This window comes from Coturnix japonica, chromosome 10, assembly GCF_054131305.1.
Source record: "Coturnix japonica strain WE chromosome 10, WE-NBRP24, whole genome shotgun sequence".
In the NCBI taxonomy this organism is placed as follows: Eukaryota; Metazoa; Chordata; class Aves; order Galliformes; family Phasianidae; genus Coturnix; species Coturnix japonica.
In genome coordinates, this window is record NC_140672.1 from 1,682,052 (window position 1) to 1,702,470 (window position 20,419).

Below are 20,419 nucleotides of genomic sequence, written 5' to 3' on the forward strand. Positions count from 1 at the left end.
TTGGCTACATCGAGGCGATGGGCGGGGCGTGAGGGGGGTATATAAGGGTGACTTTGGCGGGCTACTGCAGTCGGCGGCCTGCCGTGTGTGGGTGCAGTTGTAGGTTGTCGTTGCTGCTGTTGTTGTCAGGATGTTTGAGGCTCGGCTGGTGCAGGGCTCGGTGCTCAAACGGGTTCTGGAAGCCCTGAAGGACCTGATCACCGAGGCGTGCTGGGATCTGGGTTCGGGCGGCATCAGCCTGCAGAGCATGGACTCGTCTCACGTCTCCCTGGTGCAGCTCACGCTGCGCTCTGAGGGTTTCGACACGTACCGCTGCGATCGGAACATCGCTATGGGCGTCAACCTCAACAGGTAACGGCGGGTGGGCCGCACCGGGCCTGGACGCGGCCTTGTGGTGCTGAAGGGAGCAAGCCCTACTTAGACAAGGGATATAGGGGAAATGTGCGCTGTTTGGGTCTCATACCGTGTGGAAACTGGTTTATTTGGGCTCAAATTCGCTTTTAGGCCTCATTTCCCCCCCCCCCTTTTTTCTCCTCGCAGTTCTCGCGCCGTTTTTCGCAGCGCGCGCGCGGCGCGCCGGCAGCCGTGACGTCACTGAGCGCGCCACGCTGTGGCGGGAAAGTTTGGCGGGGAAAAGCCATGGCGCTGCAGCCCCTCCTGCACACACAAGTTCCAGTCCTGCTTATCTCCAGCCCTGTTATCTCCAACCCTGCTTTTCTTACCTTATCAGCTCAATGCCAGTCCGTGTGCTTGGCGGCCAGCAAGCTAGAGGGTTTCTCAGTGCAATGGCAACGTGTGGGATTAATGCAAAACACACAGCATCTGCTATTCCCAATAGACCATTAGATGTGCTTAACGCTCCCTGATAAGTGGTAGGCATTCAGGCTCTGTTTATAACCCTTTGTTGTATAACTTTGTCTTCTTCCTCTAGCATGTCTAAGATACTGAAGTGTGCTGGAAATGAAGACATCATAACTCTCAGAGCAGAAGACAACGCGGATACGTTGGCTCTAGTGTTCGAAACACCAAGTGAGTGGTATTTGTGACTCATTTGCTATTAGAAAACAGGGAGTTTTTTAGGGAGTTTGCTATTAGAAAACATAGGGGGAAGTTCTTCACTAGGAGAGTGGTTAGGCCCTAGAACAGGCTGCCCAGGGAGGTTGTGGATGCCCCGTCCTTGGAGGTGTTCAAGACCAGGTTGGACAGGGCCCTGGGCAACCTGATACAGTAAATGTGTATGTTTGGTGGCCCTGCTAGGCAGGGGGGTTGGAACTACATGATCCTTGAGGTCTCTTCCAACCCGGGTCATTCTGTGATTCTGTGGAGTCTTTAAACACTTAAAATGCTTTGGAGGAGTAAAAAAAAATGTACCTTGCTAATACTCCTTGCAAGAAAATCATTTCTGAGCTACATAAAGATGCTCACAGGTTCATCTTGGCAGCCTGTTTTCCTCTAGCAGCCTCCAGAAGGCTCCTTAGGTCACCAAGAAAGGTGAATCCTGGTGTCACCATTAAGGTCTTTTTTTTTTTGGAAGAAAAGACTGGGCAACGTTTAAACTCAGGGTGATAACTTTTCTGAAACACTCGGTCAAACTATGCTTTATTTCCATAGATCAGGAAAAGGTTTCTGATTATGAGATGAAGCTTATGGACCTCGATGTGGAGCAGCTTGGAATTCCTGTAAGTAGTTGTTTGAATGACTGCATACACTCTTAGGACAGCATGTTTTCCTCATGTACAGACTTAGAATTCTGAAGTCCTAAGGCTATTTGGTGTAAGTTTTATCTCTTCTTTTCCAGGAACAAGAATACAGTTGTGTAGTGAAAATGCCTTCTGCTGAATTTGCACGCATCTGTAGAGACCTCAGCCACATTGGTGATGCTGTTGTCATCTCCTGTGCAAAAGATGGGGTGAAATTCTCAGCTAATGGAGAGTTAGGAAATGGAAACATCAAGCTGTCACAGACCAGTAATGTGGACAAAGAGGAAGAAGCTGTAAGTTGAATGGTTACTGTGGTCTCTTCTGTGCTGAGGTTTCTACTGGTATGACTGTTGGGGGCTAAAGTAGATCACTGGATCCAGTATTTCTCTGATCTATAGAACCAAGTCAATGAATCCTTGCTGGCACTTTGTTAGCTGTGGGGTTTGCAAGCAGCCCTGCACAGAGCTGTGTGGGGATTGGCACTGTCTGTGGTGCCTAGGTCTGTGGTGCTGAATTATTTGAGAAACTTGGGGGGGGAGTTAATTGCAACTTGCCTTTACCAAACTTTGATCTGGCTGATGTTTTTTCCAGGTTACAATAGAAATGAATGAGCCAGTCCAGTTGACTTTTGCTCTGAGGTACTTGAATTTTTTTACCAAAGCCACCCCCCTGTCACCTACAGTAACGCTCAGCATGTCTGCAGATGTTCCTCTGGGTAAGTACAAGCAGTGATCCTTGAAAACCTTGTAGAATCTGCCTTAGGATCATAGGATGATAGAATGGTTTGGGTTGAAAAGGATCACAATGCTCATCCAGTTCCAACCCCCTGCTATGTGGAGGGTTGCTAACAAGCTGATCAGGCTGCTCAGAGCCACATCCAGCCTGGCCTTGAATGCCTGCAGGGATGGGGCATCCACAGCCTCCTTGGGCAACCTGCTCCAGTGCATCACCACTCTCTGGGTGGAAAAACTTCCTTCTAATATCCAACTTAAACCTCCCCATCTCAGTTTAAAACCATTCCCCTTTGTCTTACTGCTATCCAAGCTCCATTAGGAATGTATCTAACTGCTTTTACAAAGAACATTCTGAATGCTCTTTTTTTCTTTACCAGTTGTGGAATACAAGATCGCTGATATGGGACACTTAAAATACTACCTGGCTCCAAAGATTGAAGACCAGCAAGAAGGCTCTTAACTGCACTGGGACTGAGGGGGAGATCTGCTCAGCTCTTGGAGGCACAACCAGCTTGGAGAAGGAAATCTGCTGTCCTCCACATTACTAGAAATGTCAGTGCGTTGCAACATCGAATCCCAGCACTGTTCAGAATGTTCTGTAGATATCTCTGTAAATATTTTTCGACTTGCTATTTTGCTATACCGATGTCATTTGAAATAGGAACGTGGTTGTTGTTTTTTTCCTAACCTATGCCTATACTTGCAGTAATCTCTTAGATGCTGTCTTTAGGTCAAGTGCTCCTCTTAACTTGTGTTAAGAGTAAAGATGGTTCCTAGACTTTTCACCTGTGGAACTGTAGTTGGCTATAGGGTTGCTGTTTAACGATGCCACAAGTTTCTTTTCCCCTTACTTGATTTATTTTTGAAGCTGGTATTCTAACTGAAACATGGAAATAAAAAAATAACGACATGGTTTTTATCCTACTTCAGTGTGAGCGGTTCTGTCACTGCTTTGTCTAGTGGTGCTGATGTACAAGTCCCTCTGTTAAAGCATTGAATTGAAGGAGGTAGGAAATCTCACTTAGCTATTCCACCAGTGATGCTTGAAGCCTGTGAGGTTTAGAGTCCTAGAATGGCTTGAGTTGAAAAGGTCCATAGTGATCATCCCATTCCAATCCCATGCTATGTATAGGGTTGCCAACCAGCAGCCAAGGCTGCCCAGAGCCACATGCATCCTGGCTTTGAATGCCTGCAGGGATGGAGCATCCACAGCCTCCTTGGGCAACCTGTTCCAGTGGAACTGGTTTGTGAAATGTGTTAAATAACGTTGAGGATTTGCCTATTGAACACCTGCCTGTTCCAGCACTGACTGATCGTGTGGCTGCCATTTGTGTTTTAAATGAAGTCTGTGGTGTCACAGTGTCTGAAACCTGGGTTGGAAAGTTGTACTTCTGGCTCTGCTGTTATTGCTCTCCTGTTTCTGTGGTGTCTTTGCCCTACATGTGAGAAGTGCGTTGCATTCACCTACACTGAGAATGCTTTATTTAAGGAGTGCTTTACTTGAGTTATCACCATTCATGGAGATGCCAGAATTCCTGTGTGCTTTGTGGCTGGATGGTGGGAATTGGCTTTGAGAAGTACTGGATAAGCCCGTTTTTCTTCATTAACTCCATTTCTGTTGTCCATCTAAATCCTTGCTGACTCCACCATACATGAACATGGAGAAACATAGAAGCAATTCTGGTTGGCTTGATCTGCAGCTGTGCTCATAGTTCTTCCACGAGGTGCTATATTTCCCCACTGATCATCCCCACTAATATATCCTGTGTGTGAACTGCCATAAGCAGGACAGCTGGGTAAACCCTTGTGGAGCAGACCTTCACGAGGTGGCAGTAATGATCAGGCAACCAATTTTGCTGTGTCAGAATGACGGGGCTGCTCTCATTGGAAGCAGCCCATAGTCAGAGGTTGGTGGTGGGAATTGCAGACCCATTGCTCTTCATTCTAAACTCAAGCAGTGCATCTTTTCCAGTAGGAAACATTTTAGATCTCATATTATATATATAAGATCTCTTTTAGGGCAAGCAACACCTGCCCTAAAAGAGCAGCAGTTCAGTTGATGCATAGGAACTGTCCATAAGGAAGGATGGGGTTCTTTAACCCCAATGTAATGCTGCTCACCTTGGGTTGCCATTGTACCCCCCCCAAGTGCAATTAAGTGCTTCAGTGGGGTATTAAAGATCCAGGATGGAAATAGGATTCAATATTGCTGATGTGCTGTGTTAGAAGCTAATGGCTTTTTGTGCCACCTCCTGCTGCAGTGGGGGTCGCTGACCTCTTATTTCTGCTGTTCCATCCATAAATATGTAGAAATAAGCCATGTGGTTTCATTACTTATTACTGTAACAATTATACTGAGTAGTTTTTCATGGTAGGAAACCCCTTTTAGCATCATCTGTTTGCCTGTGTTTGATTTGTGGCTGTGCCTTCCTCTAAACCCCTACATCAGCCGGGTGTGTGAATATTCACTTGGCCATTGCCATAACCAGATGCTGAACAACCAACAGCTGCTAATTAATACAGATGCTTTAAATAACGTCCTGGCTTTGGTTTGCCTGTTAAATGTGTATGACTGACAGAGGGCTGTGCTGTGCTCACAGTTCAGTGACACCCAGTGCTTCCTTTTTATATGCAGGGCAATGTGCAGCAGATAGCACGGAGCAGATGTACCCACACTGCCAGCCCCACTTCTCTCTGAGCCCTTCAGCTGCCAATCCTCAGCACCAGGCTCAAAATAACCCTGCAGAGCTGAGCCAGCAAATCTGCTGCCATAACCTGGAAGGAAACAGCCATCATTGCAATAAACTTCCTGGGTTGGCGTGGCCAGGAGGCGGCGGTGGAAGCAATGGCTGTGAACAGCAGGGTGAGCCATAGGTAACTCTTTGCTCATTATAACCTCGCAGACCCCTGAGATTTGGGGGGATTTGATGGGGGTGATGTGGGTTTAGCAGCAGGGAGTCCATTTGGGAGCTGTATTGGGGTCGGTTGGGTGCATTGCGTCGGCGTTGAGCTCAGCGCGGGGCAGGAAATGACATCCTGCTCCCCTCCCTGCTCCTGGCAATGAGGGTAGAAATGTGTACTGGGGATCTCTAGGGGAGGAATGGGACTTTGGCCTGAAGTGCCACATTTTGCTTGGGCTTGAAAATAGCCTTTAATGAGGGGTCCAAGGGAGCGTTGTGCATTCATCCTTAATAGCCTGAGCTACGGCGAGAGCAGGGATGGTTTGTGTCAATCAGCCGTAATCCCTTAGAGGCAACTGAGAAACAGACCCTGAGCAATGAGACAGGGAGCAGAAACCATCCCAGGGCTCAACAGGGCCGAGCGGGGATATTTGTTAAGCTTTGAATGTGCTTTTCTGTCTTCTTCCCCTTCTGCACTTCCACCCCGTGGGCACACGGGAGTCTCTGAGGGCTTTTGGGTTCAAAGAGCAAAAAAAGGGATGGATAAGAGCTAAAAAAAGGGATGTTTGAAGGGCTGAGGAGGCGTGTTGCTGCCCCATAGGGGGGTGATCCTCCTACTCTCAATAGGGATACATATGTATATTTTTTCCCTTCCATGAGAAGCAAAAGAAGTACATATTGAAGAGGTGGGAGGGTTTAAGATCAGAATGTTGGGTTTTTGGTTTATTATTTTAAATGAAAGTTGCATTTAAGAAGGATGGATTTACCAATGCATTGTATTTACCAATGCCTGGCTGCACACAGAGTAAATGAATGCTTCCTGCCTTACAGCTGGATAGAGAAGTGACCTATGGTTTGTAGCCCCTTCCTGCCCTTTGATTGCTTCACCCACTGCCCACCCATCACGCTCCCTCTGACTCAAACCTCAAGCTATCCCAATGATGATAGCTCCATTTCACATTGGTTTTATTTTGTTTTACCATTTTTTTTCCCTCACCCCCCCAAAATGGATCTATTGCAAAATATCCGTCTGGTTGAAAAGCTGCTTTGTTCAGTTCTGGTTTGGGTTTGTTTGCTAATGATCCTGTTTAGAAATAGGTAGACCTCAGACATCCTGCAGCAGGAAGCGTGGCCTCCTTGTGCAGCAAGAGCCAATTTACACACGGGATATTATTCTGGAACCTGTATGAGGTTTGAAACACATCCTACATTAACTTTGTTTTCAAATATTGACAAATCCAAATTTGTCTTTTGCATTTATATCATAGAATCCATAAAATTGGTTGGTTGGGTTGGAAGGGACCTTTAAGATCATCAAGTTCCAACCCCCTGCTATAGGCAAGAATACCTCCCTCCAGACTAGGCTGCTCACAGCCTTATCCAGCCTGGCCAGGGAGGAAGCACATTCATGTCTTTACAATTTAGGCTTAGATACAAAGCTTTGTTTGAAAAGAAACATAACCCACATCAGACCCCATCATCCAGCTCACTCTTCTTTGTCTATTGCTGTTTCCCAGGTTCTAGTTGATGCCCAGGCCTCACTGTAATGATGCCGTCAAGAACGAATCTCTCTGCTGGGATTCCCAGTAGCAAAGTCAAATATTCCAAACTTGCCAGCACTGATGATGGATATATTGACCTGCAGGTAAAATGTGGGGGAGAAAACTGCTTTGTTCTGCAACTAAATTCCTACTGTCAACCCATCATCATCATGCCCACTCATAGAATCATGAAGGTTGGGAAAGGTATCCAAAATATCAAGTCCAACCTCACCATATCTAATCATAGAATTTCAGCCCTTCTGCTCCAGAAAACCCACAGAGCTCAATTGGAAATAAGGCTTCTAGTTTAATAAATAGAGTCAGCTTCATTTATTTGGAGGGGGATGAAAATCAGAGCAATGGGTATAAATGCTGCCCCAGAGAGCTGCGGATGTATGGACAGGTTTCATTGTAGGGAGGCTGCAGCAATGGTTTCTCTTGTCCTCTGCCAGCTGTGATATTCACATCTCTGCCGTGGTTATAGAGGAACAAAACTGAGATGAGCTGCTTAACATTTGGGTTTTTTTTCTATCCAGTTCAAGAAGAGCCCACCAAAAATCCCCTACAAGGCGATTGCGTTGGCTGTTGTGCTCTTCATGATTGGAACTTTTCTCATTATCATCGGAGCCCTCCTCTTGGCAGGATACATTAGCAAAGGCGTAAGTGGATTGATTACATCTCTCTTCTAGTTCTATAATGTTTGCCTCTCCCAGAGCCTGCCATGAACTGTAATTTCAGAGCAGAAACTCAGCACTAAAGGTCTGTAAGCAGCATTGTTTGCTGACAGCTCTATTTAGAGTCATAGAATCGACCTTAGAATCATTCAGGTTGGAAAAGACCCTTAAGATCATCAAGTCCAACTCTCTGAGTGGAAATTGTTCCTAATATCCATCCCTTGAGGTCTCTAGTTAGCTCATGTTTGGAGCTCCGGACTGGACGGGTATCTGCCAGGATAGGTTGAGTTTCTATGTCCTGCTTGTTAGTGTGGTTTCATTTTAATGCCACATTACTGCCTTGGTGGAAATAACGCTGGGATCATCACACTTCTAATAAAGATCTAATGCTTCTGCAGGGGATACTTGATCACCATACAGCACTAATTATCTCCTCTCTCTACATTTGTGATCCACTGAAAGCAGATCTGATGCTTGCCATTGACGCTGTGCTTGGCATACTTCACCTTTTGCCTTGTGCAGGATGGAATTGCTTTACAGTTGGCAGCTGCTGCTTATCAGTGTGGAAGCAGCAGCATTTTGGTCGTATCAGAAGCAGTCTGGGTGCTGATAGGAGAGCTGATCTTAGCCAAGAGCTCAGCACCCAGCCTGTGGTTGGCAGTTTTGTAATGCGAGAGTGTCAGCAGGAGCCACCCCTCCTACCCAAAGGAAAAGTTCAGTTGAGGTTTCCTGTAGCGAGGAGCAGATCAGGGAGATTATCAGAACTTAGCATGAAAAAGCTGGAGAAATTTCTGATTTGAGTTGAATTTTTTGGGGGCTGACCCTATAGAGATGAATAAGAAAAAGACCTCAATACAAATCCCTCCTGATGGCCCACATTGCTCTTCTCTCTGCTGCAGGGAACAGACCGTGCCATCCCTGTGCTCATCATTGGGATCCTCGTATTCCTGCCAGGCTTCTACCACCTGCGCATTGCATACTATGCTTCCAAAGGCTACCGGGGCTATTCCTATGATGACATCCCAGATTTTGATGACTGAATCACGCTCTGGACAGCATTACCATTAGGTTAGTGTTAAGAGCTGCTTGCGACCCTAAATATTAGAGGGAGCCTGTAAATGGAGCATGTCAGTCACAAGATGCATCTTCCTGGTTTTGAAAATGCTGTGGGGATGGGGGGTTAAATGTGGAAGTGACCAAAAGGATTGCAACATTAGGTGGGAAGAACATGTGATTTATTGTATTTTTCCTCTTGGTTGTATGATGCTGGTTGTTTATAAGAAGTTCCTGGGCAAAGCAATTGTAGCCATTCTCCAAAAGCAGATAAGTCAGACAGTTCCATCAGTAAAGTTATTTGTTTTTCTAACTGTTTCAAAGGGTTTTGTCATTTGTTTGTTTGTTTGTTGAGAGATTGTGGCTCCCCTTGGGTTTAGTGTTGCAAACACTGTATCTCACTGTGGGTTTTTTGCCCTCTACTCATCCAAATTTATTCCAGTTTACTTGTATTGCACTTGTCTGGAGTAATGGAAGTCAAATGCAAACTTGCATGAGCGAACTTGAACATATTGCATTTGCTGTGCAATTCATCATTACACTGACCAGTCCTATTTGCTCAGCAAACATCTCTCAGAAGCAGGCTGTTCTTCAAGCCATTCTCACTTATGGCAAAATCAACTTGTTATCCCCCAGAAGGACTGACTATGTCTGGATTTTACTTATTATTTTAGAGCAAGTAGAGACAGGGAGAAGAATTGGACCAGAACTTGAAGAGTCTCAATACCTAAATCTTGGTTTTGCTTGGTGTGTGGGTATTGCAGACACTTGAATTCTAACTGTATGTGTATTTGGGATTATTTTGTCCTTGTGTAGATGATATGTTGCTAATAACTCCCTAAACCAGCAAAAAGCAAGTCTGTATAGTTTGTATTGGGTAAATCCTGTTTGTATTGTATTGCTAGCTTCAGCTGTAGGTTATTCAGGGGAAACAGCTTGGTCACTCTTTACTTGATGCAAAGTCAAAGCTCTGTCTCTGAAGTTGAACTGAACCACATCACAACTATGTGACAAGACACAGAAATGCAAGATGCAAGTATATGTGTTCAACACAAATAAACTTCTCTGTCTCCTATGTACCAATCATAAGTTCATCTTTTTCACCTTTACAGATTTCATTGTAGTCTAAAAATGGTTCTGGGCAATGAGCTGAATATGCTGTTGCTTACTGCTTCCAGTTTCTGATGCTACAATCAGCAATAAGCTTTGCTGAGCCAGCAGCTTCACAACAGCTCCAACTGCTTTGCAGGACCCCATGCTCACTTGAATCAGTAATTACCCTTGTGTAGAGCAGCAGTGCAGTGCCCTAGGTGTGGCATGATGCTTCATTAAGTTGCTCAAAGAAGCTGTGGGTGCCAAGGCCAGGTTGGGTTGGATGGGGGCTCTGAGAAGCCTGAAATGGTGGGTGGCAACTCAGGCAGAGAGGTTGAATCTTGATAATCTTTCAGGTCTCTTTTAACCCTGGGACATTCTGTGATTTGGAAGCCCAGGATTCACTTTTTCCTTCTTCACTTTGCCATTCTTTCTTCAATGCTCTAGATCAAAGCCAGAGCCTGAGCCAAGGTCTTCTTTTTGTTATTCCCTTGGTTGACTTGATTCATTGGCCTATGCGTGCCCTGGTGATACACTCTGAGGAATAACTGATTGAATTCAGGATCTCCCTTTTCCCTTCCCTCCTCCCAAGGCAACAGCTACGCATGTTCCCTGCTCTGCTGCGTCATGCTGGCCTTGGCCATCACTGGTCTTGTGTTCCCGATGGCAGCCCAGCTTCCCAGATGTCACCACCACTCAGCAGCAGCTGAAATCCCTCAATTAAATCTGGGTCTAGCCAGAAATGCTGCTGCTGCTGACGTCAAATCATGAATCAGCCTTTATAAGGGGATAAGAACGTGAGTTTGTTTGGGTTGGGAAAAAGGGACAGGAAGGGGAAGGGAAGTTGAGATAGAAAAAGAGGAGCAGAGGGGCTGCAGAGACCCATACACTGTTGTTCTGGTGCCTGAATGCTGGGATATGAAGAAATTTCTGGTTCTAGAGCACAGCTTGACCAATGAGAGCAAGGCACAGGCCGAGCACTGATGGATGAGGATAATACCAAATTGCTGTCTCCTGTATTGAGCATCATCCGTTCTGGGCAAGGCAGCTGTCTTAGATAAAAATAGTCGGCATTTATAGGGCTCAAAGGGGTATTGTTATACACAGAAGCTCTGCAGCAAGAGCAGGCACCCAGAGTTAAGGCTTCTCTATTTTATGAGCACCTGAATTTATATCCTCAGTGATGTCCTATTGCTGTGGTATGGTGTATTTATATGATTGTTTGACTCTGGAGTAGCCCTAAGGCCTGAGCTACAGCCTGGGCTGATCCTTGAGGTCTGCCTGGATGCTGTGCTGGTTGAGGGCTATCAGCAGAAAGGAGTGGTTGTCACTGATTCTAGTCCTTAAAATATATTAGCAGAAATCATGTGAAACATCTGTGGAAATGAGGGGGAGAGAATGTGATGACTCACTTGGAGCATGTTGGATACAACCAATGTGCTCTAAATTTAGCCTTAAAATGAGTATTTCGTTTGTTAAAATATCACAATCGACAGTGGCATCTCAGATTAGACCCTATTATGGTTGGGGTCTGCTTTCCTTCTGCCAGCTGCAGTTAGCCAAATTCAGCGGCGTTTGCCACTAAGTGGCTCAGTGCTGTAATGCTGCTTTTATGGCAGTATGGATTTTGCTTAGCATAAAAGATGACATGAAAACCCTGCAAGGCAGGAAGAAATGACTCGGCACTACAGTTCTGTCCCATCTAATCAGATTTGTGCTACACTCCGCTTATGCTGAGATCTAAACGAGTTTCTCCTCACTCCTCCCCCTCGTGCTTAGTCCTTAAAAGTCCCCGACATCAGCTCATTCATAAAACCACTCCTCACATCTTCTGCCTCTCCCTAAGCTGCTACCTTAAGCTTTCTCCTCACCCTTCCCTTTGGGCATCTGCCCTGCTCCTCCCAGCAAGATCTCCACCTGCAAAGCACCTTCAAATCTTGACTTCTGCCTTTCCACTGGGTGGATTTCCCATTGCTGTGCTGTGGAGCTGCAGCTCATCATTTTAGTGGGTAAGTGCAAGCTGTCCATTTTCCCTTCCTTTATCTACTGAAAACTGCAGGCAAACTCTGTTCTTTCTCCAAGAGCTCTGCATTCAAGCCCATCTGGCATTCTGTGTTCTGTGCTTGCCGTGTGAATTGTTGATGTGTGTGGTCACAGGGCTTCCTTGCTCCTTCCTTAATACACAAGCAGCTTGAGATTCTTAGGAATGCTGTGTTTAACTAAAAATAGTCCAGACAGTTTGGTGGACCATGGGAGATTCCTCCCTCACAAGAAAATTGGCTTTGTTCTGAGATGGAGTTGAAGGTCAAGGTAAAGGGAAAGAAAGAATCTTGGGGGGGGTGGGGGGGAAAGGGTTGATTGTGGATTATAAATGATTGTTTTCAAGTCATTTCATTGACCTTTTGCTGCTTTCATCTGGGTGTTTTTCTTCTCCAGTCTCAGGCTTTGTTTTGTGCTGGCTGGGTATAGTTTGTGTTGAGGTTTTTGCCTTCCTGCTTCGACCTCTGTCTATGAAGGTGTTAAGAAAAACCTTTTAATTGGAAGTAAGGCCATTATTAAGGCCATTATTTCTGTGGCCACGGGCAGATCTTATGGCAAGAACCAGGAAGCAAACAGCTCCTCTATGCTGTACTTGTGTTGGACACTGAGCCATTGATGTCTCTCTGATGGTAACACAGACCTGCAAGATTCATCTGTAACATTCCCAGTCCTGCTGCAATTACAGTAAGGAACAACACTGCAATTAATTGTCTTTGAGGAGGCACCTTCTACTCCTGCAAAATGGCAGTTTTGGCACTGAAAGCATAAATCCTGTGGAGGAATCACCATTTAAGCCTGGGCTTGCAAAAATAAAGAAGAAAATCCACCAGTCACCACTAGTTAATTTTATTTTGACATATTTACTTGGACTGCAGTAGTAGCTGCACTTAAGCCTTTAAAGGATTAGCTGTCTGCTATTCGTTTGTGCCTGCAACCATTTATTTAAGCTGTTGCTGCAAATCATGCTGTTAACCTGTCAGCCACGGATTTCACCTTTCCTTGTTAGTGAGAAATGCGTGGTACACAAAGTCTTGCTGTTGTGATAGGGGGATTCTAAAGGGAGCCCAGTGGAAGGCTACAAAGATGATCAGGGACATGGAGCATGTCTCTTAAAAGGAGAAGCTGAGAGACCTGGGGCTTAACGTTCATCTCAGTGCTTTTCATGTGCTCTTGCTGTGGGCAAATACCTCTTTTCTCTCTTGTTGATGGGGTGCAGCATTTTCATTGTGCTGCATCCCAACTTTCAGTTGTATTTGTCATAGGTTGCATTGTGCTTAATACAAGTATATGCAGTATGAAAGTAAAAGATCACAGGCCCTTAAACAAGCAAATACTTATTAGCATCATTACACCATTTTCTGTAAGTTATTTCCATTAAAATCACTATAGAAAGCCTACCAGCTTCTACAATATTACTTTTATTGCCTCTCAGTAATAACAGTACAAGTAGAAGCAAGACTTCTTCACCGCTATGTTAAGTGGCTCTTTTCCAGACAGGTATCTCATTTTCTCTGTACTTGATACTGTAAGTCAAGTGACTCTTTGTATTTTACTGCATGAGAACAGGGGCTGGATTGCAATGCAACGTTTCAAATGCTTGGCTACAAATAGGCCAGTGAATGGTCTCCAACCTTGAGTACTATATTTGTACAAAGAATCTAGATTTGCAAAGGTTTTCTCTTTGTCGTGTGGCCACATTTCCAATTGCTGAGAAGATACTGCAGAGTTCAACTTACAACCAGCTCCTGTTTTAATCCTTACATGAAACAAAGGAGAACGTCTATCTTTGAATCACATCCACAGCTGTCTGAGGCAGTGAATGCTTGAAGCTGATAGCCCGCTGCTCTCCAGGGGGGTTATCATTCCTTGAGCAGGGTCAGCACACCAGGATGCTTCCCATCCTTCTTTCATTAGGATGGAAGCATTGAACCAGGAGGGGATACAGGCTGGGTGCACGTCCCTTCTCCACATCTGCTGGAGGGAAAATAATTGAACAGTGGGAAGACAAGGCAGAACGTGGAAAAGCTCCTCTTCCTGACATATCAAACTGGCACTAATTCTGATGGGTAGCAGAGAGGTCAGACTTGAAGCAGGGAAGGAGTTAACCAGAGGAAGGGCAGTTTGCTGGGGAGAAGTTGGAATTCATTGTTCCAGGCTCTGCTGTGGATTTCCTTTTTGTCCTTTCATCTCCTCTTGGCTCTCATCACAAGAGGCTGCTTCTCCTTCCTTTTTCTATTTTTATCTGGACTGCGAGCCCTTCAAGACATGGATTGTACCTTAACCTCTGTGTACAGTGGCACAGTGGGAAAGCTCCCTTAGTAGGAAACTATAAATAGCGAGCCCATCCAGCCTTGTGGCATCCAGGCTTGCCGTAATTGCCTAGTTTGCACTCCTGTGACAAGTGTTAGTTCAGCTGTCAGGGAAAGAAGGAACTAAAAAATATAGCCACAGACAGTTTCCAGCTCTCCATTTGCCCACTGAGCCCTGGTTTGGGCTCAGCAATCCCTCTTGCCTAAGGGAGTTCTTCCAGCCAAGTGAGTGATGATTCCCATAAAGCATCCACCCAGCGTGGTTCACACAGCTCCATTTCAGAAGAAGCTTTTAGAGGGCTTGTTGTGGTGCTGTTTCCAGCTCTGACTCATGCCTCAGTGCTACACTCATTTTATTTTGTCTTCTGCCACTTGCTGGAGGGGATTGATTCCGCAACAACCACTTTTCTATCATTCCTGACATCACTGCTTGTTTCTGTTACCACGCGTTCATGTGATGAACTAAATGAGTCACGGGGAGATGGCAGATAAAAGCAATGACAGCATCCCAGACCATCCTTCCTCCCTGAAAAGACTGTGGAAGTAATGAAAAAGTTAAGACAGGGATTGTCTGCTATCACTTCTCTGAGATACAAATAAACTTTGCTTTGTAAAGGATATTCACTTGCATTCCAAATGGAGGTGACTTAACGTAACCTATTTCACACTGTGCTGCAAAACTCCTCTAATGGACTTCTAAGTGATTTTCACATAGCACCATGTCCACACCCTTTTGGAACTGAGTTAAGTCACTTGTTGGCCTGGCTCTGTCTATACACATTTGTCAACAGAAGCTCCATTTACTGCTACAGCTTTGAACAGCAGCCACTCATGAATTTGATGAAAGATGGCAAAACTCAGCTTGTCTCCTGCCTGGACATCATTGCTCCCAGTGATACAGGCTTCATCTGATGGGTGGCTGCAAGCAAAACACCAATGTGAACATGGACCAGCAAAGCAAAAATGTCCAGAGCTGTTATCCATGCGTTTCTTACAGTTCCTCTTCTGAGCAAGTTCAGTCCCATCTCTTTGGTACAGCTCCTGAGGTACCAGACAAAACAGCATCAAGAAAATTAGCATCTCATCCAGAGCACGAGCTGTCCGGTTGAGTTAATATTACTGTAAGCATTCCCTATTAATTGCACTTCCCCACATTTGCCAGCCTGTGCAGTCCGTGCATTAATGTGATCTGAAACTCTGGACTCCATTTGCAGAATATTTGCATGCACAAAAGCCAAGGAGGATCTCCGCTCTCTAAAAGCTATCAGAGGGAAAATCATCTTAATGAGATCCAACAGTTTTGCAGCTAAGCATAATTTTTCTTCTCTTTGCTTATTGATTTATTATGTGAATTCTGGCAAGTAACTTTTGCAGGCCCTGCTATTTATCTTTCTATATAGCAAGCACAGCAGTACATCTCCCTCTTGCATTGCTGGCTGATGCCTCAGTAATTTGAGTACTTGGACCAAAGCAGTCTGAAATCCTTGGACCAAAAAGACCTATTGCTATTAAGAGCACTCTGCACTAATTAAACCTCATAAAACTCTTCCTGGGTCTTAGAATCTCCATTTTGCAGATGACAAAACTGAGGATTTAGCTCAGATCAGGAAGTACATTGTTAAGTTCTTAAAATACTTCTTAGAAAGGATGTGTTTTGTTGCTCGTTCTAATCCCATACAGCACTATGGGGGTGAGAAATAAACCAGCAATCAAGTTGGGACCGTCCCACAAGATCAATTACCAATCTATGTAGGTCAAGGAAAACTGAAGTGGTATTTTCCACTAGGTGGTGGTAGACAGCATATCTTAGGGCTTTTTTTTACCTTATAGAATAGAAATCCAGTCTCTGCTCAGTTCAGTGCTGTCTTCACTTACTCCATACTCCAGAAGAAGAAAAACCATCACAGCTGGTGATCTACAAACTGCCCTTTCTCAGGCTCCTTTCTCCTCTTAGGCAGCTGTGGAAATACCAGGAGGGTTTGTTTGTATTTCATGCAATCCAGTAGAGATATGTCTATTTATTGTCCATGCTTACGGTCCATGCTGGGTAGTTCTAAACTCCTGAACACCACCTATGGGATCCATAGGAAATACTGTTAATGTGATTAAGGCAAACTTCTGTATTATTGTAATAATTTAATTGTCTTGCCTTTTTATTTTTTGGACAACATAAGATAGACAGATGGAAAATTCCTACAGATCCCAGCCCCAAAACAACCACCTCTAGATATAACTGGATCTGAGGTTGTAATTTACTCTTTCAGAGATCCTGTCCTCACATCAATGACTCATGTCCAAATGGAGGTGACGTTTCAGTTTAAACTGGGAAATTTTGAGTAAACAGAGGAGATGCCAGCCAAAAAGACTTCAGCATTTCAATTTATGCCACTAAACCTACGCACTGCATCTCAAGAAAGCCCTGACCTTCTGCAGTCCTGTCCTTACCACTTTATTTTCACAGAGCCATGAAGAAACAAACCAAACTGGCACGCTTGGGGAACATACTCATTAGTTACCCTGACTATCATAATAATATTGCATTCTCTGGCTGCAGAGAAGGACAACCCAGCTCAGCAGACTTCTAGTTTCACATAGGCACAAACTCTCCACAAAATCAAGCCCCTACTTGCATGCTGTTTTTGAGGTGTTCCAGTGATTTAAGCTGGCAGAAAACACAACGTGCTCTGTATTCCCTACTTGTTACTGCTGTGATTACATTAATACTATCATATTTATCCTGCATGATGAAAGCAAGCGTAATCTCTGATATGCACAAAGCACAGTGGGAGGAATCGGGACTACAGGACTGTTCATCTTAGCTGAGGAACTGAGCATTTTAAGAGTACTTATAGGAATTTAGGCAGTTAGGGCAGTTACAGGATGGATATGGGAGATGTGTTGTATATGGACAGGTATTTCATAGGAACAAAGGCCTGAAAGTCCTTTTGCTGGGCCTGAGCCCACGGATCCAGGTGATCTAATGGTGTCCAACTCAATTTTTAGAGCACTAAATCCATATTTATCATCCTTCCTTTGCTTGTCCTTGTAATTATTTCGACCTTGAGGTCTCTATCTGTTAAATTTCAGGCTGGCTCGTGAACTTGCAGATCTCTTGTTGGCTTACCCGTATTTCACTCTGCAGTCTTCAACTGAGGGATGCCACGTTGGCAAAGTTAGAACATTTATTTGTGAATCTGGATTTGAAAGAAATCTTCGAGCTGTGGCTCTGACATTGATTTCTGAACACGACAAGTCCTCATAGGGAGACTGAATCACTGGATACATCCAATCCATCTTCCTATACAAACTCCTGTCAGTGGTGAAACTGCTGCAGTCTCAATCAATCTTGCAGTACTAAAACATCTCTTTTATCATGGCTGCACGCTCCTCTGCCCTCACAAACAAAGTCTATTAACGTTTAAAAGCTGCAATTAAATATATGTATATGTTTGGGTTAAAGCCAAGCACTGAGTAATGCTTAGGGATCGATACCCATAGTTGGGAGCATGCAAAGCAGAAAAGATGCTTTGTGACTTATCTGTGTCCTGTATAGTCCTCCATATGGTTAATTTGAAAGCCTAAAGAAGCTTAGCAAGGAGAGCACCTCAGTGAATGTGGAACTGAATGATGCACAAGGATAAGACTCACAAATGCTCCAGGGGCCTCAAAGAGTCCACAGTCTTAAAATAAGCTCCTGGGTTTTAGTGGGATCGGATGAAACCCTCTTTACATGGGCAGTGGATGGAAGGGGTCAGACCAGCTGGTGAGCAAATACTCAGTAAACACTCGGAGCAGCTGAACTCCGCAAACAGCAACTATTAAGGCAAAGACCTGGAAGATCAACAGAGAACTGCAGGTCTGGGTGAAATGATGCAATGGATTATAGTTTGTGTCACTGGTCCAGAGAGCAGAGGTTTTCCTATCGACTTGGTTTCCTGTTACAAGCTACAAGGCACCTTAATCAAATAACAAAGTGGGCTGGTTTGGGAAGAAAGCTCAGCATCAGTCAATATGATCTCAAGGACATCGACTGTAAATGAGTGCTGCTGCTTGAAGCAGAGCTTTGTTGGGGGAGAAAAAGTAGGAATTACTGGAGATGGCATTAGAATGTGGCTACACAGAAGGGCAATAAAAGGTAGAGTGAGCCAATGGGCCCCAACACATCTGAGAAGTGTACATACTTGAAAAGGGCAAAATGAATCACAGAACCACAGAATGGCTTAGGATGGAGGGGACTTTAAAGATCATTAGCTCCAACCTGCTCAACATGGGCAGTGCTGCTAACCACTGGATCAGGCTGCCCAGAGCCCCATTCAGAGATTGGGGTATCTATAACCTCTCTGGGCAGAAGTAAAGCAAGTTACCAGTATCAAAATCAATTAGGAATGTCAGTGTTTTATGGCCAACAGGCTCAGAGACAAGGCATACATCTCTTCCAATGTGGGTTATTGGAGCAGCAGGGATCTGCCATGGGGCTGAAACACACAGCTCGGTGCTCCTGGAGCCCATCTACTGCATGGTTGACGTGTCCATCACTCCTCAAGCAGAAAAATCTGAAAATCTGAGAAAAATTGAGATTTACAACCATACTTTTAAGCCAGAGACTCCAGTGTACGTGGCGGGGGGCATCTTATGGTGCTCACTTCCTTAAGACGGAACAACATCACTATTCCCATTCACTTCTCCCATTAGAAACGCAGGAATTATATATTTATTCATTTATTCATTTATTTTTTTTTCCATTTAATTACAACGAACTCACCCCCCCCCCTCCACCCCCAGAAGAAGCATGGGCTGAGTGCAACCCATACCCACACCAACACTATTTTCTTTAGGGGATGGGGAACCAGGAGATAAACCCCTCACACACCACATCCATACACCTCGGGGGGGGACTCGCCTCATAACGCAGCACCCACAGCCATCACCCCCATCCCTGTGGGGCCGCCATGGCGGCCAGGCTATAAGTGAAGGCGCCGGGCGCCATCTTGTCGGGGGCGGAGCGGTGTCCGTCCCGCCCCATGCTCTGCCTGTCGGGGCGGCCCCGGTCCCGCTGTACTCCTCGCTGCCGATCGAGGGGTGCGGAGTCTGGCGTGGAGGAGTCGCTGCTGTTGCTATCACAGCTTCCATCGCCATTGCAGTCCGCTATGGCAGGTGAGCCCGTCCTCCTTTTCCCCCCTCTATGCCACGCTCCATCCAGCGGGCGCCTCCCCCATGGCGCCGTCCCTCCGCCGCCCGCTGTCACCTCCATGCGGTGCCCTCCGTCTCCTCACCCCTCTCCCTTCTTCTCCCTATTTCCTACCCGGGAGCCTCCACCATGTTGCAGGGCTGCGCCTCACCTTGGCCTGGCGGCTGCAGTTACCATCCGCTTTCCCTTTTTTTCTTTCTTTTTTAAACCCCCTCCATGTTCTCCCCCCTTCCAAGCCGGGTATGAGGTGAGCACCTGCGGCCTCAACCCATGCTATGGGTGAGGATGTGGGTGTCAAGCGTCTTTCATTTATTTATTTATTTGTGTGTGTATTAATTATTTCATTATCGGAAACAAAATGGGTGGCAAAGCCGTCAGCTCGAAAATGGGGTGAAGCAGTGCAGGTTATTCCCACCCTCATCCCCCTCCCTCCATCCCCTCCCACCCCCATCTGTCTGATCCCATTTTATCTTCTCTTTATTTTATTCTTGGGTTTTATTTTCTCCTTATTATGATTTTTAAATGGTCGGAGCTTGTGGGCTGTGTGTTGTTTCCTGTGCAGCTCGAGGCATTTCTATTATCTATTCCTGTTTCAGTCTCTGAGCCCCGTTCAGCATCATGCACAGTTCCCTTTTGTTTTAAGGTGTGTTTTGGTGGAGCCAGGCGATGAAGGCAATACAAAATGCCCTGACATAAAACCTCATTGATGAACCTCTGGTTGGGTTTCATTACCTAACGGGTAATGCCTCAATACCTGCATTGTGCCTTTCTGTCGTTAGTGGGTTTGTCATAAAGGATGAGCGTGTGGGCAGAGAGATTCCTGTCCCTTCATTTTGAAGCATCGTTGTCATTTTGTAGGCTCAAAGGATGGCTCAGCTTTGGGGATCTGCTCTTTGTGCCCAGGCTTTAAGAGTCTGTTCTTCCTATATCCCTTCTATAGATGGGGGTGAGTGGGGCTGAACCCAAAAGGGATCCAGCTGCCACCAGAGCCCATAGAAAATTCTGGTAAGAAAGAGGAAAAATCCCCAAACATATTTAAGACAAGATGAAGATCTTCTGTGATCATTTTGGACATCTTATTGCCTGCCAAGAGGTATCAGTTTGGTGATATAATGCTCTGTTCTCATTTGGAGCTTAACACATCTGTATATCCCTCCCTGCATCGTGCTGTTGCCTTACTTGAGTGAG

At 45.3% G+C, this 20,419-nt stretch overlaps 3 protein-coding genes across 16 annotated transcripts in view; all 3 read left to right on the top strand.

Moving 5' to 3' along the window:
* The first annotated feature begins 99 nt into the window (after window positions 1-99).
* PCNA (proliferating cell nuclear antigen) lies at window positions 100-3,358 on the top strand. Its single transcript, NM_001323225.1, is given in 6 exon segments — window positions 100-351; window positions 932-1,029; window positions 1,612-1,679; window positions 1,799-1,993; window positions 2,292-2,415; window positions 2,812-3,358. Coding segments are annotated over 6 exon segments (789 nt in total). The 5' UTR covers window positions 100-130; the 3' UTR covers window positions 2,895-3,358.
* A 1,892-nt stretch (window positions 3,359-5,250) lies between these two features.
* Window positions 5,251-20,419, top strand: part of TMEM230 (transmembrane protein 230) — a 32,920-nt gene continuing 17,751 nt past the window's right edge. For 6 of the 10 annotated variants that reach the window (XR_014932224.1, XR_014932223.1, XR_014932222.1 and 3 more), the window contains exons 1-4: window positions 5,251-5,308; window positions 6,852-6,979; window positions 7,412-7,534; window positions 8,449-8,617. Coding sequence is in view for 5 of the 10 variants with exons in the window: in XM_085510138.1 (XP_085366264.1) it covers window positions 6,881-6,979; window positions 7,412-7,534; window positions 8,449-8,589 (363 nt within the window). In the remaining 5 variants the exon portion in view is untranslated. Of the gene's footprint in view, window positions 5,309-6,851; window positions 6,980-7,411; window positions 7,535-8,448; window positions 9,678-11,603; window positions 11,704-17,130; window positions 17,503-20,419 lie in introns of those variants that run through there. The other 4 variants (XR_014932225.1, XM_085510139.1, XM_015882903.3 and 1 more) reach the window with 4 other exon arrangements.
* Window positions 19,096-20,419, top strand: part of SLC23A2 (solute carrier family 23 member 2) — a 48,075-nt gene continuing 46,751 nt past the window's right edge. For all 5 annotated transcript variants that reach the window (XM_015882898.2, XM_015882897.2, XM_015882899.2 and 2 more), the window contains exon 1: window positions 19,096-19,197. The gene's annotated coding sequence lies outside the window, so the exon portion shown is untranslated. The remainder of the gene's footprint in view (window positions 19,198-20,419) is intronic.